General features: G+C 37.1%; 1 protein-coding gene across 2 annotated transcripts; it reads right to left on the reverse strand.

Moving 5' to 3' along the window:
* Window positions 1-334: 334 nt before the first annotated feature.
* LOC131972052 (glutathione hydrolase 7) lies at window positions 335-16,415 on the reverse strand. Of its 2 annotated transcripts, none has more exons than XM_059333801.1 (16): window positions 16,106-16,415; window positions 14,593-15,726; window positions 12,820-13,046; window positions 11,786-11,937; window positions 11,556-11,673; window positions 10,847-10,914; window positions 9,899-9,972; window positions 9,025-9,218; window positions 8,289-8,376; window positions 7,117-7,244; window positions 6,925-7,013; window positions 6,673-6,825; window positions 5,194-5,308; window positions 4,961-5,098; window positions 4,749-4,848; window positions 335-2,082 (listed from the first exon to the last, which is right to left on the reverse strand). In XM_059333801.1, the coding sequence occupies exons 2-16, from the start codon at window positions 14,810-14,812 to the stop codon at window positions 1,910-1,912; spliced, it is 2,037 nt and encodes a 678-aa protein (XP_059189784.1). In that variant the 5' UTR covers window positions 14,813-15,726; window positions 16,106-16,415; the 3' UTR covers window positions 335-1,909. The 2 variants fall into 2 exon arrangements, with proteins under 2 accessions (XP_059189784.1, XP_059189785.1); XM_059333802.1 differs by having other exon boundaries at window positions 12,820-12,995; window positions 16,106-16,414.
* Between the last annotated feature and the right edge of the window lie 1,227 nt (window positions 16,416-17,642).

Below are 17,642 nucleotides of genomic sequence, written 5' to 3' on the forward strand. Positions count from 1 at the left end.
TGGGTCAAATGCACACTACAAAAAAGGTGTGTCTAAAAACAAGATAAAAACACTAAATCTGAGGGAAATGATCTTGCTGCATGGACAGATAATTTCACTTGACAAGATTTCTTAAATCAATATTATTTTAAGAGTTAATTTCTTATTTTATGTGTACAGCATGCTTATTTCTAGATTTAATAATCTAATTTAAGAAATCGTGTCAAGGTAAATTATCTGTCCATGCAGCAAGATCATTTCCCTCAGATTTAGTGTTTTTATCTTGTTTTTAGACACACCTTTTTTTGCAGTGCATCAAATGTACATGCATAGAGGAACAAATAGGCAAACACTATTCAACGTTAGGATGTGTGCAAACATTTTATTTCTTGGGTTTGGACCGTGCTGATTTTTTATTCAAATCAGATACAAATGCACATGGAATAAAACATAAGGTGTTGTGCAAATGTGTGCCTTCAGGCATGGTACTCTACAGTGCAGGAAAAAAGAAACAGTCATATTGCACCAGTGCCCAAAAACAGTTAAAGGCTCATTTGATCAGTCAGCATGACAACCCTGAAATTAAATTGAACTACTTTAAGAATGCAGTGCTTAACAAAACTTAATTAGTTCTCACTTCAAGTACCTAAAATAATTACACAAGTACAGAAAAAAAACACTACAGCCTTTCCTAAAATAAGCTGATAGAAAGCTTTGTGAAACAACAGTAGAAATAATATATAATCTCAAGAAACGTTCATATAAAATAATGACAGATAACATTCAATCCATCTGTTAAGAATCAGCTTATCCCAGTTTTAAAAAACAAATATCCTTGCTTTAAATAAAAAGTAAGTAACTATCTTAAATTCAAATGAAATCATGCAACAACTAAAACGTCTTAAATTATACATTTTAATACACTTATTTTTTTATCAGAAGTAATAATTAACCTGTGAGACTAAAGCAGAATTTTCCATGGATAATTCTGGTGAAGGACAGATTTTGTGTCAATAATGTGCTAGCCTGAAAATGGTCCCAGGAAGCCATTGATTGTTCGCAACAGTTAAAACTCCAGCAGGCGTACCAAACGACATCTAATCACAGTTACACACCATATATTAAGAGCAGGATAGTGAATGGTTCAACCTTTGTGTTCAGCATAACATACTCTAGTTTAGGTGTGATAATGCAAGGCTCAAATACTAATTTCAATAGTATTGCCTTCACCATTCCATGTGGCCCTATGTGTTATTTCCTATTATGCTGAAATGCATAAAGTGGAAGAATTGAAAAGCAGAAAGGTGGAGTAAAATGCATGTGTTTGTGTTTGGCATTCTTTCTAAATCATTAGTTTCCCTCAGAACTCCTGATCCTGTATTCAGAGTGAAACACTCTTGGACGTTCTGATCAATACATCAGAGGCAAAAAAAAGTAATTAAATTGTAATGTCCACTAAGTAAATCCACTCTGAACCTTTTGAGTGCATTGTTTACTTTAAGTGGAGCTGGAGTGCATCAGATCTGGATTTATGAACACGCCCTGCTCTGCGTAATATCGGCTGCAGACTTTGACTGATGCATTAAGGGGTGGACTTACATTTTGAACGCGATCTACGCTGCAACTGAATGTTACTTGAGGCTGTTAGAGAGGGTATATCAACATCAATATGCGAGATGGTGATCCTTTGTAGTTTTCCGTGTATCAGCGAAAGAAATCGCATCATATCAGATTACTACAAGGTCATCTCAGACAAAGCTGCATGTCTTTTTGTTGACTGTTTTTCTGTCAAACCACGGTACTTTGCCATTAACTAAATGTTTAGTGTATTAGGTGATGATGAGTCTTCTTACTCCCTCACTAACAAGCAAGACATAGTGTAACTCGTACCCCTTCCTAAGTATGTGCAATTATCGGGTGAGTGTGTTTCCTAGGGCGGGTTGGACATGGTGAGGGCGGAGGCATCAGCACTACGGGGGTCTTTCACCCCGATGATGAGGTCATTGGTTCTCCGGGTGCCCTCCACCAATGACAGCACATCTTTCTTCTTCACTATGTGACCTTTGGCCTGCAGCAGCTCCACGTCTTCTTCAAGAAACTCAGCTGGGGGAGAGACAGAGGAGGAGGATCTGAGGTTAGCAGGAAGAATAGATTTTAAAAAATGTACAAATGCAGAAAAAAAATGTCAATATGTACTAGAAACTTAAACTGATTCTTTATGATCAGTTGTTTTTTGGTCTTTTTTTTTTAAGATGTAAACATGTACTTGTATGGGTTTTTGTTTGTTTTTTGTTTGTTTTTTGTCTTGTTTGTTTCTGTTGTTTTAAGTGTTTTGTTATAATCAAAGTTTTGTTGGTGTAGGCTACTGAAAATCAATTGTATGTGATGTCAGACCATCTTTTTTTATTTTTACTGTTCAAGTAGGGGGCAGACAAATATAAGAAATGTTTTCTTGTTGCTGCTCCTTTCCAAACATGAAGGTGTAGAGTGTGTCTCTGTACACATTTTGTTGTCCACCTTCAATGAAAGGAAGGAATAAATAAATAAATAAATAAAATAAAAAAGAATGGACAATGAAAAATAAATATCAAACTGAACAAGGTGAAGAGAAAATGAGACTCAGAGTTGAGTTCACACAGCAAGTTTCGCAATCACACTGGCCCTCATTTATCAAAGGAGCGTAGAAACGAGCGCAGAAACGAGCGCAGAAACGAGCGTAGAAACGAGCGCAGAACTGAGCGTATATTTCGTCTTACGACAGGGTTCATGTGGGATTCATCAAATGGTCGTATCTCTCCAATCACAGCGTGAGAATGATCGGCTGTTGATAAATGTGGCGGCTCGAAACGAGTGTAATTTAAATACCACACCCTAATATATATAATTTCTATATATAATATATACCCCATTCAGATGGCTCACCTCGAGAGTTTATGACACCGAAGGACGCAATACAACCAAAAAGAGGATTTTTTTCCCCCTAAAGTCAGCTTTGTTAGAAACGTACACCGTTACAAATAACAAGATGGGAGATCTGATCGTACCCTCCATTCACGCCCAAATTGATAATTTCCGTAGAAATGACCGTACTCCCACTTTACGCTTGCTTTCTGTCATACGCTCGTCTGATAAATGAGGGCCACTGTGTTTTGGATTGCCTGTTTGTCTGATAGTATGATTTGCTGTCATGCAAGTCATAGTGTATCATGTTTAAAACTAAGCACACATACAGTATCTTTCAACAGAGTACCATGATCAGATCATATTTAGATCTCCACCAGATCAAAAAACAAACTAATCTTTACTCTGTAGTATGATAATTTACCAGAAACTGAAGCGAGCAAGTAGGGCTGCATAATTAATTGAATTTCTATCAATATCGCAATATGGAGTATATCCGAATCACAAAATTGCAATATCAGTCAAAATAATTGCAGTTAAAACATTTTTTGTGCAGGCCTTTGAGCAAGAAATGTGATGTTTGCAACATGGACCAGGAAGTTGGGAAGGCCTTTAACTGTGCCGTGGTAACCCAACACCTGCCACCTTTGTTTTTGACAACAATAGAGGTAGTCGCTGCCTCCCTAGCTAGGCACTCATTTACTTTGAATAGTGTACACATAAATGTGATCCCATGATAATGTAAATACTGATAAAAGGCCACATTGCTTGTTATCTCAATGGTATATCCTGTTGCATAATGCATGTTGATAGCAGGAAAAGACAAATGTAATTTCAAATGAAGTGAAAAAGTCAATCTGCCTGTAGTTTGCTTACGGATCCAACATGGCTGCAACAGACACGAAGCTCTCTTTGGATCTAGCTGTAGACAGTGTTCTACATAGTTTAGAGCAGACCTGGGCATTGGGCGGCCCGGGGGGCCACATCCGGCCCATTGGCTGTCCCTGTCCGGCCCCCGTGAGGTTACCCCGAAAATAAGAAACCAATACAACTGCAGTGCTTTTATTTTGAAGGCGATTTACGTATGTGCATGCATGAGAATGCACAGAAATGCATTCAACAAAAACACTGAGTTACCTTGTTACCTTGTGAAAAACACAAATGTATTTTTGCATAAAGTTGATAAACTGCTGGTTTACTGTAAACATACATGCTCTATATTGTTTTTGTGGTTTGAATGCATATTGTGTTGAAAATAAATGGAAAAGTGAGATAATGATTGGAGGTTTTACTATTTTTTACTGCTATATTTGAGTTACACATTAACATAGTCTTATCATAACATGTATTCTTACCAGTAGCAGCTGAAAACCAGATAATTTACTGTATTTCATAAATGAAGAAATTAATATTGAGCAGCATTTAGTTCAGAGTATTGGGCCTGCAATCCGCAACCTTCACAGTTTCTCATGTGGCCCCTCGGAAAAATTAATTGCCCACCCCTGGTTAAGAGCGAAAGTTTATTTTAAAAGAAGAACAACGTTTGGCTTTACACTCCTTCACCACCACCAAAAAGGATGTTTTAGCCTTGCTTCCAACAGGATTTGGCAAAAGCTAATCTACCAACTGGCCCCGTTAGCGGCTAAGCTAATGGGGTTTAGCAAGACCCCGGTTGTTGTGGGCTAACGACTGGCTAAGAGCTACATACAGACGCTTATGATAGACATTCATAGCGGCCAATAAACGGCTCTGGACGATTGTAAACCACGCCTCCTCTACGGAAAAATGAATAGGTGGTTTTCAGACTATATCTCATTTGTAATATAGTCTGGTGTTAAAATGGATGAATTAGAGGAAAAAAAACTCACAGTCCACCAGGAGGATGTTGTCCTGCAGCTGGGGGTGGAGTCTTCCGTATGCTAAGCTGTCACTCATGTTTTTGCGTGAAGACAGAACATTCATTAGCACCTGTGGAGGATCAGACAAGAGAATGGGATTTATATAGAGAGCTACATATCTACACTGATAAAAATCAAACAATCAAACATGAATTTATTGATTCTTTCAGTAATGAAATAACCTGTGTGATGCCACTGAGAGCTTTCTCTCCATTGGAGGATCCAACGGCTACATAAGTGCCACATAACCCGATGGCCGGCCTCACTGCTGTGGGCACCAGGAAGGACATGGGCCTCTTCCCAGCCTGGACGCTGTTATGCTACAGCAAGAGAGAACAAAAATCATGAGTGATCTTTCAATACAAAGTCAATTATTACTGCAGTTAATTAAACAAGGGAGAAAATTCACAGTTACCGGGTTAGGTGATGAGCCTTTTGTTTTATTAGGCCAGGAGAAGTCCAGGATCTGGCTGTTCAAGAGGATTCCTGAAGGAGTCACTATTCCGCTGCCAAATGGTTTGTTTAGAGAGCTGAAACAACCAGAAGCAAAAAGAAAACTGGTTGAAGATTTCTCTTCACGGTCACTGGGTTTATATAAACAAATGTACAGTAGCAGTTCAACTAAGGTCGAGGACATCCTTGTTGTTTAACCAGGCGCTTATTTCAACAACTAGCTGCACGGCATTGTTCACATACTTCACATACTGGAAGGTTTTACTAGAGGACGGGAAGACAGACAGTATATAACTACCAGACGCAGGATGTAAACAATACACTTGGCAACAGTCCAGGAGGTTACTAAAGGTCAAAGGTACTAGAACAACTTCTAAACTGTCTCTGTTATATAATTATTGCTGAGATCAGGGCAAATAAAATCACAATGGTGCTATTGTAGATGATATAAGGGCTGTTAAATCAAGCATGTTGTGTTTATGGAGTACAGCTCCTTCACTGTCCCTACACTATATGTGTGTATATGCTCCAAGGTTATAATAGTTAACAAACTAACGAAATAACAAAAAATTGAATTAAAAAAACATTTTCGTTAAGTGAAATAAAAATGAAACAAGAGTTTTAAAAAAAAACGATAACTAACTGAAACTGAATTCTGTGGTTACAAAACTAAGTAAAATTATAGTGAAAATGTCCTTCATTTTCATCTTTGTCAACTTTTTTCATACATGATCCAGTGTTTCTATTTCTCCGTGCTGAGTGTGTGTATTCCTGCTTTGTGGGCTTCTGGGAGAAGCGTGAGTGAAATTACCGTAATGACGCCATGTTGGCTGTAAAGAGCAACTTCTCAGCCTTCAGAAAACATTGGAATTTTCCCGATAGCGTAAACCGTTTAGTTATTATGGTAAAAGTGTCACTGGCACAACACTCGGTAAACTTTGGATGTTTTGCTTTGCTTTCACTGTGCATGTGAAAATTTTCAATTCAGCCATGATATTACAATGAAATGTATTTACTTAGCTCTGACAAAACAGCTGCTGGTTAGTGAACATGCAGGAACACTTGGATGTCTACACTCGAACCAAAATTCGAAACACCCGGAACTGTAAGAGTTAATAACCTTATTGGGGCAGAGACTAATAAAAGCTAAGCTAAAACTAAGCATTTAAAAAAAAAAAAAAAAAACTAAAACTAGCAAACTCACTCTAAAAACTAATTAAAACGAACTGAATTTGAAAACAAAAATTAACAACGAAATTAAAACTAATGAAAAATCCAAAACTTTTATAGCCTTGATATGCACCTCATGGACGTGTATCTTTAAAATCTAGTCGTGCACCACAAACACACCAAACAGACGCAGGACATGCAAGGTATCCATCATGTGCATGTGTCTGTGTAGTCAACAGCAAGTATATCTACGGCCTAAAGCATGACATACCTCATGACTGACACAATGTGGTCGTCTGGGCCCATAACCATGACTTGAGCAGCTGCTGCACCTTTCTCCAAGGTAAATGATGGAGTGTAATGTTCCACAGGGAAAGCCTGAGAGTCGTTGATCATCTGGCGGAGGAGGGAAGCCTGTGACTTACTTGGAGATGGGAACAACAAAGGGTAGGGTTTAATGAATATGCCTTAATGAATTAGGATGGATATTATACACATTATATGTTTAAAGAGGGATTTCTACCTCAGCATCTTGGCCACAATCTCTGAGATAGAAGGGTCATACATGGGGTCTCCCAGCTTGCTTGCAAGACCAAGAGCTATCTTTAGAGTCTAGTAGAGAAATACAAAATGGAAACAAACTCAGTCAAAACCATATGAATTACTGGACTTTGCATTCAGGTTATGTTGTCTAGTGGTAAAGTTAGCATACTACCTCTGCAATCCAGTGGAAGGTGCTGTTCCTTGGCACCTGGTTAGTGATGTTGTAGCCTTCCAGGATGTTGAGAGCAGTGATTAGGGCAACACCTGCATGTGGAGCCGGGGCGGCCATCACATGGTGTCCTTCAGAAACATCAACAAATCATCATGTATAATCATAAGAATTTGATGATTTCTCTTGTGGAATGAAATAACATAGAATAAAGAAAAGAAAAAGTGAGAACTCAATAAGAATGAAACTGACAGTATATCCAATATATGCCATATATATCAGATGTGACTAATGGAACAATAGGGAAATGAGGAATAAGGATATTTAAGAAATTTGCAGGATTGATGTCATGTCCGTTCAATTTAGACCAGGATTCCTATGGCCTATATTTTAAATGTTGGAAGATATGGGATTCTGCAGAACAAATTGAGTAAAATTTGTGTTCATCATGTCAACAATGTGGGAAATAGAGTTAGGAAAGTATTTGTCTGCCTCCCTCTTAAAGAATTTTGGCCTCAGTTAACATTAGGGCTGTTTCTACTACCACCCAATACCCAGAATGAGGCGGGTCTCACTCACCGAAACGAGTGAGACCTCGTTTTTTTCGCACCGGACACTCACACAGTTGCACAGTTAGAGATGCCAGTTAATTCACCATCACTATGTTTATGATCAGCGGAGACGCTGTGCATAATTAGTCATGTTGCTTTCTTTAAGATCAGCTGCTGAAGTTGTGCACAGTTAGTTACGGCGCCCACAGTTGCGTCTCAGTTAAATCCGTCGCGTATGTGATCACGGTCGAAACTGTTGCTAAGCGATTACGTGACGGTCGAAAACCATACGTCACCTCCAGAGTCTCTAAATCCCTCTGGGGGCCTTTTTGTAATGGAGACACGCAGAGTGGGCGGACTTTTGAGAGGGCGTGGCCTGAGACTTTCCTGGTGGCCACTTTTCCCCCGAAAGGAAACACAGCTATTGGAGTCAATAAGGCAGTTGGATGGTACTCCTGTCACTTTGAGGCTCAAAGTACAAACACAACTATTTACTTAGATAGATTTTTTGATAGATTTTCCCACATTTTGATTAAAAATGGATGTATGAAGGGCAAAAAAGGATCAAACAATGATGTTAATCTTTCAAACAGGTTTGATGTTAACAGCATAACCAATATTAACCTTGATAGATGATCTCTGCCGGCTGCTGTAACACTGTGCTGTAGTTCCCAAAGTCTTCCTCTGTGAGCACTCCGCCTCTTGCTTGCACCTATTAAAAATACATAGTGAGTTTAAATTAAATTTAAATTTTTGTCCTGTGCACTGCCATCACAAACATATTGGTCATCTGACCCTCAATGGTTACTCAATTACATATATCGAGAGATGCTTCTAATTATTGAAAAATAAATACCTCTCAATATAATAACTCTACTATGACCTCAATGCTAAAACCTATAATTTAATCATAGGTTAAGATCTAAAATAATATGATAATAAATTAGCATTATAGGCATCATAAAAGTTGATTAAGCAATCACTGAAGTAATTACTACCAATTTAAGAAGACAATATCTTCTTTTTGGAATTCAAATAATTAATGATTAAATAAACTGTTTAACTGAACTGCTTGTTAACAACAAAACTTTTCTTTTTTTCAACAAAATACTTCAAATCGTGCTTTGCTTCTCAAGAATACAGCCTTTAAATTGTTCCTTAAAACCTCAGAATTATGAGTCATACTTTACAGACATCATTATTTTTGTCACAGCATGACAGCTATGAATTATTACCTCACCCTGAAAATAATGTAAAAAGCCTCGGTGAAAGTACAAAAGGGACTAAACGTGCCTCCCCGTGGATCCATACAGAATTCATGACTACTTATATAATCAGAGTTGCAGACAGGTGAACTTACTGCTGCTGCCATTTCCTGTGTCAGGTTTCCACTGTAGAACTCTGACATCCCGTTGGCTGCGACAGCATCCAAGATGGCCGCTAAATCAAGACGCCTGGTGAAGAGCCCCGGGGGAGGAGCCTGGCCGTTAGGAAGGAACAAATCCCGAAATGCATCCGACGGGTTTTGGTCCTTAATTTTAGCCAGAGCTTCAGCTAGAGAGAGAGAGAGAGGGAGGGAGAGGAGAGGTAGATGAGGTCACACTTCACCTCATGTTCTTCAAGAACAACAGTGAGTCCACGCTGCAAAAAAGGTGTGTCTAAAAACAAGATAAAAACACTAAATCTGATGGAAATTATCTTGCTGCATGAAAGAAATTAACTCTTAAAACAAGATAAATTATCAAACACTTCTAAATCTAAAGTTTTTTTTATCTTGGTAAGAAACAAATAATTGTCAGTGCACTCTGCTCGGGCCAGTTCATCACTGCTTGCAGCTTTAATTTGATCTCTTTTGTACATTTTTTGTCTTTTTTGGTAATTTTGTGACCGAAAGAAGATGTAAAAAGACACAAAATGACCAAAAAAAGACACAAAAAGACATAAAATCACAAAAAGACACAAAAAGACATAATCTTTAAATTTAATTTATCTTGTTTTAATAGTTAATTTCTTATTTTAAGCGTACAACATGCTTATTTCTAGATTTAATAATCTTAATTTAAGGAATCTTGTCAAGTGAAATTATCTGTCCATGCAGCAAGATCATTTCCCTCAGATTTAGTGTTTTTATCTTGTTTTTAGACACACCTTTTTTGCAGTGCAGCTGTGGATGCTGGTGTCTTCAGTGACATTGACTTTGCCCAGTGATTTGTGCAACATTACACTATACCTACCAAGCTCATGAGTAACATTAAATCCATTTCTGGCCACGTCTGCTGCCAGTATAACCAAATCCTTCAACGGTAATCTGGGGAATTCAAAAGTCAGGAAAGATAGGTTTAGTTTAGAAAGCTTTAAATCTCATTTATATGTATAAACAGGTGCATCTCAATAAATTAGAATATGATGGAAAAGTCCATTTCCAGTAGTTCAAGTCAAATAGCCCCAACCAAGAATTGCATAAAGATGGACATACTTTTCAGAGGCCAACAGTTCCAAACTTTTTAAAATTGGTTTTTCGTTATATTTTTTTTTTTGAGACACTGAATTTTAGGTCTTCATTAACTGTAAGCAATAATCATTATAATTAAAAGAATATTAAATAAATAAAGATATGAGATGTTTCATTCTGTGTGTGATGGATCTATATAATGTGTTATTTTCACTTTTTGAATTGAAATACTGACATAAATAAACTTTTCTATGATATTCTAATTTTGTCTTTTTTTTTTTATTGAGTTTTTTCTGCCACAACATTTCACCATGACACTTGAGCAGTAAGTAATTTATCCCTGCCTCAGCCTCCTACCAGCTGATCCCCATAATTACACAGCCACAGAATAATTGCACTCCAACACCTACAAGAATGTCTTTTTTTCAATACAGCTGGTTTTCCCGTCACTATAAGATCTTACTCCTTTAGCTCTCAGAGAAGATGTAAATAAGCCTTTCCTTTTCTTGTCTTACTAATAATAATCATAATAATACTCAAACTGGAGGAAAATAATAGATTTGGTTCTATTTTAAGTTGAAACACAGGAGCGCCACTATAGCAGAGAGACAAAAGGAACGTAGAAAATCCAAAAACCACCATGAGGACAATGAATCTATGGCATGAGGGAAGATTGAATCAATAAAGTAATAATAATATAATAATATAGTAGTAATATAAGTTCATGTACCTGCCGTAGAGCTGGTGTGCCTGATGCATCCCACTGAGCATACCTGGTACTGCCACCAGTAGACCAGGCTGAAATTAAAGGACAAGAACAGATAGATAGATTCGGTTGTCACAGCAGTCCGGTATTTAAGGACAATAAAATAATAAATAAAAAAAATAAAATAAAAACAACAATATAAAGAAAACACAAAATAGAACAAGGACACTTGATAAGTTAAAAAGAAGATAAATTGGTAGGTACTGTGACTAGACAGTATATAATAATAATAATAATAATAATAATAATAATAATAATAATAATAATAATAATAATAATAATAATAATAATAAGCCAGTATAATAATAGTAGTACATCACAGCATATAATAATAATAATAATGTAATGACAGCAACAGTATATGTATATAATAATAATAATAGTAATATATATATGTTTACATATTATATATTCATATATTTAGCCTGTGCAGGGTGTGCATACATACATAACATAATATATAATATGAAAACATGTGTATAAATATATATATATATTCACACGCACATATATATATATATATATACACACACATGTATATATATATATATATATATATATATATATATATATATATATATATACATACACACACAAGATATGATATATAAATACTCATACTCAACATCTCACTGTTGCAAACGCAAAAGATTACACCAAAATAAGCTCTTACATTTTGATCGAGGTTTGTCTGCATCATGTCCTCGTTGATGGCGGATGGAGCCGTCTCTCTGAAGTCGATGACCCGCGTCTCGTTCTTACGGATGTCGTGCACCAACATGACTCCACCACTGAACATCCACAGAGGGAGAGAAGCATTCAAAGGCTTTATATCAACCAAGTCTAAGAACCTCATCAGTCATAGTCACGTTCAGAAGACATTCATGTGTTTTCATCACTTACCCTCCAATACCAGACGTGTGCGGGTGGACGATCCCTAAACAGAGGGCAGCAGTGATGGCAGCATCCACACTAGAGCCCTGTTTCCCCAGAATGTCAAAGCCAAGAGAGGTACACTGGGCCACATCTGTCACCACGGCCCCTTGGTTAAAGATCTGGCAAGAAACAGGAGAAGAGATTATCAATACGCCTTTGAACTTACTTGGGTTTGTGTTGGAAGGAACTGAGATAATCCCATAATCACCTGAAGATATTTGAGAAAAGCAATACTATTGCAAAATCGTTACACTGCAAAAAAGGTGTGTCTAAAAACCAGATAAAAACAGTAAATCTGAGGGAAATGATCTTGCTGCATGGACAGATAATTTACCTTGACACGATTTCTTAAATTAAGATTATTAAATCTAGAAATAAGCATGTTGAACACTTAAAATAAGAAATTAACTCTTAAAACACTTCTAATCTAAGTTGTATGTTTTTTTTATCTTGGTAAGAACCAAATAATTTGTAGAGTGTGTGTGTTTGTGTTTGCTTGCTAAACTTTTTTACCCAATTCCAAAATGAACGTTGGTTCCTTCCTCTGACAGCAGTTCTGATTTAAACATCTTCACTGCAGACTTGGTTTCTGCAGCAGTGAGCGTAACGATAAGAATAAATAATATCAAATACATTTTTTTAATTTTTTTAATCTGCCACCATCACACAGAAATTAACTCTTAAAACAAGATAAATTAAAGCTGCCAGCAGCGATGAACTGGCCCGAGCAGAGTGACCTGACAATTATTTGTTTCTTACCAAGATAAAAAAAACTTCAGATTTAGAAATGTTGGATAATTTTCAGAGTTCATTTCTTATTTTAAGTGTTCAACATGCTTATTTCTAGATGTAATCATCTTAATTTAAGAAAGCTTGTCAAGTGAAATTATCTGTCCATGCAGCAAGATCATTTCCCTCAGATTTAGTGTTTTTATCTTGTTTTTAGACCTTTTTTGCAGTGTACAAAAGTGCAACTGCAGGTAACAGGTATCCAGCCCTACCTGTGGGTCTCCAAAGTAGATCTGCATGATGAGCGCTACAGTGACTCCTGTGGCGAAGGTGAGACAAGCTGTGATGATGACGGTCAGTCCGTCTCTCTGACAGGCACAGTCTTCTGTAAAGGGGTCTCTGGTGGTCTCCCGCAGGGACGCTATGTCATGGCTAGCCAGGTCCGAAGCTGAGGAGGGGAGACGTTGTAGGCGAGCCGACTTTAGAAACAGATCTGAGTCTGGGACATTTAACACAAACAAAAATGTTTTGTTTGAACAGGAAAGAGCAATAAGCTCTGTACTGTCACACCAAACTACATTCACAAAATGTGTCAGTTTAAAGTGGCCGTTTTTATTGGAAGACAAGAAAAAACCCCATATAAAAACAAGTATTTCTTGTTTTAGCTTCTCAAATGTGAGGATTTCCTGCTTTAATATTTCGAGAAAAAAGTTGCAAATTAACTAGATTAAAGTGGCAAATTTACAAGAAAAAAAGTTGCAGATTTAAGAAATTTAAAGTGGCAAATCTGCACGAAAAAAGTCGCAGATTTGCGAGAAAAAAGTGAAAAAAGCAACTTTTTTCTCACAGACTCACCACTTTAAATCTCATAAACCTGCACATTTTTTTCCTGTAGATTTGCCGCTTTAATCTCATAAACTTTTTTCTCAAAATATTACGACCCTCCCCTGGGTCCGTATGTTTTTTTTTTACACATCCTGGCTGTATGTAATATCCTCCAATATTCTCTAGGGTTGAAATTTGGAATTTGCAAGTATTTCAATGAATGCCTTATTAAGGGTTAAACTGATAATATTTTGGTTTTATACTGTTGGTCAGATAAAACATTTTAGGATATGAGCTGGGGCTCTCATATTTTTATTTTCTTGACATTTAATCCACTGATCGATAACTGGAGAAAATAATCAGGCAATTAATTGATAATATAAATAATTATTAGTTGCAGGCCTAGTTTAAATTTGATCTTTTTGAAACAACTAGAACAAGATTCTATGAAGAAACAATGTTACTTCAAGAATGAAACACACTGAACTATAGTGTTTTTAAAATGTATATTTTATAGTTATTAGACAGACAGACAGACAGACAGACAGACAGACAGACTTCTGCATGACTTTGTTGTATGTATGTTGTACTATAACGAAACCAAAAACTCAGGACACTTTATTTTGTGGTTGCAGTTATTTTGTTAGTTTGTCCTGTAAATTGTTGCTATTTATTTTAAGTTCAATATTTGATTAACTACCTCAGACATTGTGATTTCCTTTATTTGTTAAAGAAAAGTACTGCTGTGTTATTGTTTTTCAATAATATAAGATTTAAACTTTGAAGATGTATGCTGTGAGTTATAAAAAAATCGATATCGGCCAAAATCTGAATCGGCAGGTCAGGCTTTTTAAAAATCGGTGATCGGCCAGAAAATTGCAATCGGTGCACCCCTAGAAATGACAGTGTAGCAGCAGCATTACACACAGAGACAATAACAACACAATGAAATGAAAAGAACAACCTAGGCATATTCAAGCAATAAAATGCAATAAAAATAAAAAAAGACTGAAGGATTATTGTTTGTAGTGCAGAATAAAATATAAAAATACAGTATAAAAATATATGGTGCCGTGAAACAAATAAGGTGCAGTGAACAGTGTACATAAAAACACATAAAGTGCATATAGCGACTGTATGTTCTGACCAGACTTTTAGCTGTTGTTGTGCTTGTGACCGGAAAGATTTTCTCTATCTTGTGTACGGCCTGGATGACTCACCTGTGTCCTGCTCACTCAGAACGTTGTCATCATCTTTGCGTAATTTCAGGGTGTTTTCTGCAGACAGCGTGTCGTCCTCTGGCAGCCTGGGGAAGCTGGTGATGCTCATGTAGTCCACCGGAGAGTAGGCGCTCCCCAAGGTCGTCTCTGGATTGGCATCTTTGTCCGCCACAAGTCCACTGGGGTACCCTGCCACGATTTCCGGAGCAGGGCTGTGCATGGCTGCTGTTGATCTTTCTAACTTTATATAACGGTGTGAGGGAGTTTAGGGCGAGATAGCCATATTTCCAGTCACAGAGAAGAATGTCCAAGACAATATGTTAGTGAGAAAATGCCACTACTGCTCTGATGAAGTGAAGGTGAACTTGTTCAGAGCTTATTGCACCCCTCTGGGTGAGCTATAAGAAAGATAGCTTGCACAAACTCCAGGTTGCATATAATGTCTCAGAATCCTGCTCAAGAAGCCCAGTTAGTGCCAGTAAGTTTTTTTTGCGATTTAGGGATAAACACCTTCCAGGCCACCCTGAGAAGACTGATGTATATGTTTATATGTAGACTGCAGGGGTCCCAGAATAACCTTATTATACAGTCGACCAATCCAAGGTGTAGTTCTGTTAGAAACCAATCCTATATGTGGAAACACTGCTATTTGTGTCTTTTATAGGAAGTGTATAAGCACTGTTTTTTTAATATATGCCACTTTTTACTTAGATGCCTTTTTTTACTGAATTTGCACAAGCACTTTTTTTAATATTAGGTGATATAACGCCTTTTACACTGTACGTTTGTTTATGTGATTGTATGTCTATTTGGACGTTGGAGTCTGCAATAAAGTTTGATTGACATCTGTTTTAGTTCTGGGATGATCAGTCACACATATAGATGAAAAATCCCTGTAATATGCCTTTATGGAGCACAAGTCTCGCTGTGGTGCTGAATAATTACTTCATCTGCTTGATGGGATCTTTAATATCCCAATATATCTCAATATGTCGTTCTCCTGTATGATATAAGCACCCTTCCTTCCTACACGATCACTGCAGTAAGAGTTTTTTTAGGGAATGCTTTGATAGAAAAGGGTGTGTAAGGTTAGCTCCGATGATGATGCATTTTTCCAGTTATGTAGGCTGCCGCCTGCAGAAGAAAACAAACCATTTAAGGTCAAATAGTGTTAGGAAAAGAATATCATTAGAGTCATTTTGTCTAGACCTGGAGGTTATATCCTTCTAGTATTTAACTAACAGGGCTGTTACACTTGGTAAACAGAAGCCTACAGCAAACATTTACATGCATCTATTTGTTCAGCCTCCATTATCTATGGCAGAGGATAGCAAATTGGTATTTTCATTTAAAAATAACAGCAATATGACATTTTAAAACACAAACACAGAGCCAACAGAAGCGCTGACACTTAAAACGATCCGTATCTGTTACAATGTAACACATCTATTCCAGTTTATTCCGGACAAACCAGCGGCTACAAACGGCACAAAGCGACGTTAATGTTACTTACCGTTGACGGAAAAAAATGTTAAATCAAACAAATATCATCCTTAGATGTGTTATTTAGAGGATTTTCAACATGGCAGGTGAGATGAGAGCAGCGTAGCTCTGCGTCACCAAGACTACAGCAGAATCACGACAACCGTCAAACGGGGAAGTTAGTTTCACGTTTCAGCTCAGAAAAACCGGTAAGACGTGTGCAGAAAATACCCAGCTAGAATTATAAGCAGATATTTTGGCCACAACTTGAAGCTCAAGAACGAAACCTGGGATAATTTCAATGTATCACCGACAAGGAATTATTCACAAATTATGCATTTTTGCAGCAAATGACGCTAGTGGGTGCGTTGTACCAATATCAGACTTACTTCACAGTCGCTGGCGTCGGGGCCATAAAGAGCCATAATTCTCATCCACAGCTGTAAATCTCCTCCAGCAGCTATTTCCCCTTAAGTGTTATGATATTACATAACATAACATCATTTGAAGTCTCCCCCGAGGACTCACATGTCATTCAAGTCTCACTGCTGAGTATTTTGTTAATGCTGGAGGGAGTCGAAAAACAGGTTATAGCAGGTCTGACTCCTATTACAGGTGACCCTCCCATGAAGCTCCTTCCTTTCTTGGGGATCTCTATCTTTTCACCTGCAGAATATTTACTTATTATTAGTGTCAGTTGACAGTGTGCAATATTATGTAGTTCCCCAGCTTGTTTAACTGGCTTTAACCCACAGAAAGTTCAGAGGTCACACTCACAGACACTTTAAGGGAAGCCAGGATATGCCACAGCACACCATGAAAGTTGATTCCTCCCTTTGTTAAGCCATTGTAAGTCTGTTTGTGTTGTGCATGATAGCACCTCGCCCATATACTGTTTACTCTCCATTACCACGCCCATCTGTCCACTGCTTCCCTATTTTGCATACTGTAAAATTCCACTTACTCTAACAAAGTACATGTAGGCATACAGACTGAAATTGAGGTTGTACTGTATGTGAGTAATGCCATTTTTTGCTACTTTATTTTTCTATTGCACTGTACCCTACTCTGTAAAATGGGTAATAAATATATATGGTTACACTTTAAGGTGCACATATTCAACATTAATTAGTTGCTTATTAGCATGCAAATAAGTAACATATTGGCTCTTATTAGTCATTATTAAGTAGTTATTTATGCCTTATTCTGCATGGCCTTATTATACAACCAGTAAGCCATTAACTAAGAGTTTTCCCTCAATAACCTCAGAATTATTGCTAATTAGTAGTAAGTAAGAAATCGGTGAATGAGACCATTGAAACGGCAAATAGCCACCTTCTCCAGACCTTAAGAATTAAAAATTCTTATGTCATTTTTTTATTGACACGCTAAAGTCGTGGCTAGCCAGGTATATATATATATATATATATATATATATATATATATATATATATATATATATTTGTATTCCTATATAATTTATATTTCTACGTCAATGCTACTGAGGTAAAAGGATACAGTGTACTATATATTGTTTTGCCTGCAGTGTCTCACTTTAACATTCAGAA

The sequence above is a fragment of the Centropristis striata genome, chromosome 5 (genome assembly GCF_030273125.1).
Source record: "Centropristis striata isolate RG_2023a ecotype Rhode Island chromosome 5, C.striata_1.0, whole genome shotgun sequence".
Lineage (NCBI taxonomy): Eukaryota > Metazoa > Chordata > Actinopteri > Perciformes > Serranidae > Centropristis > Centropristis striata.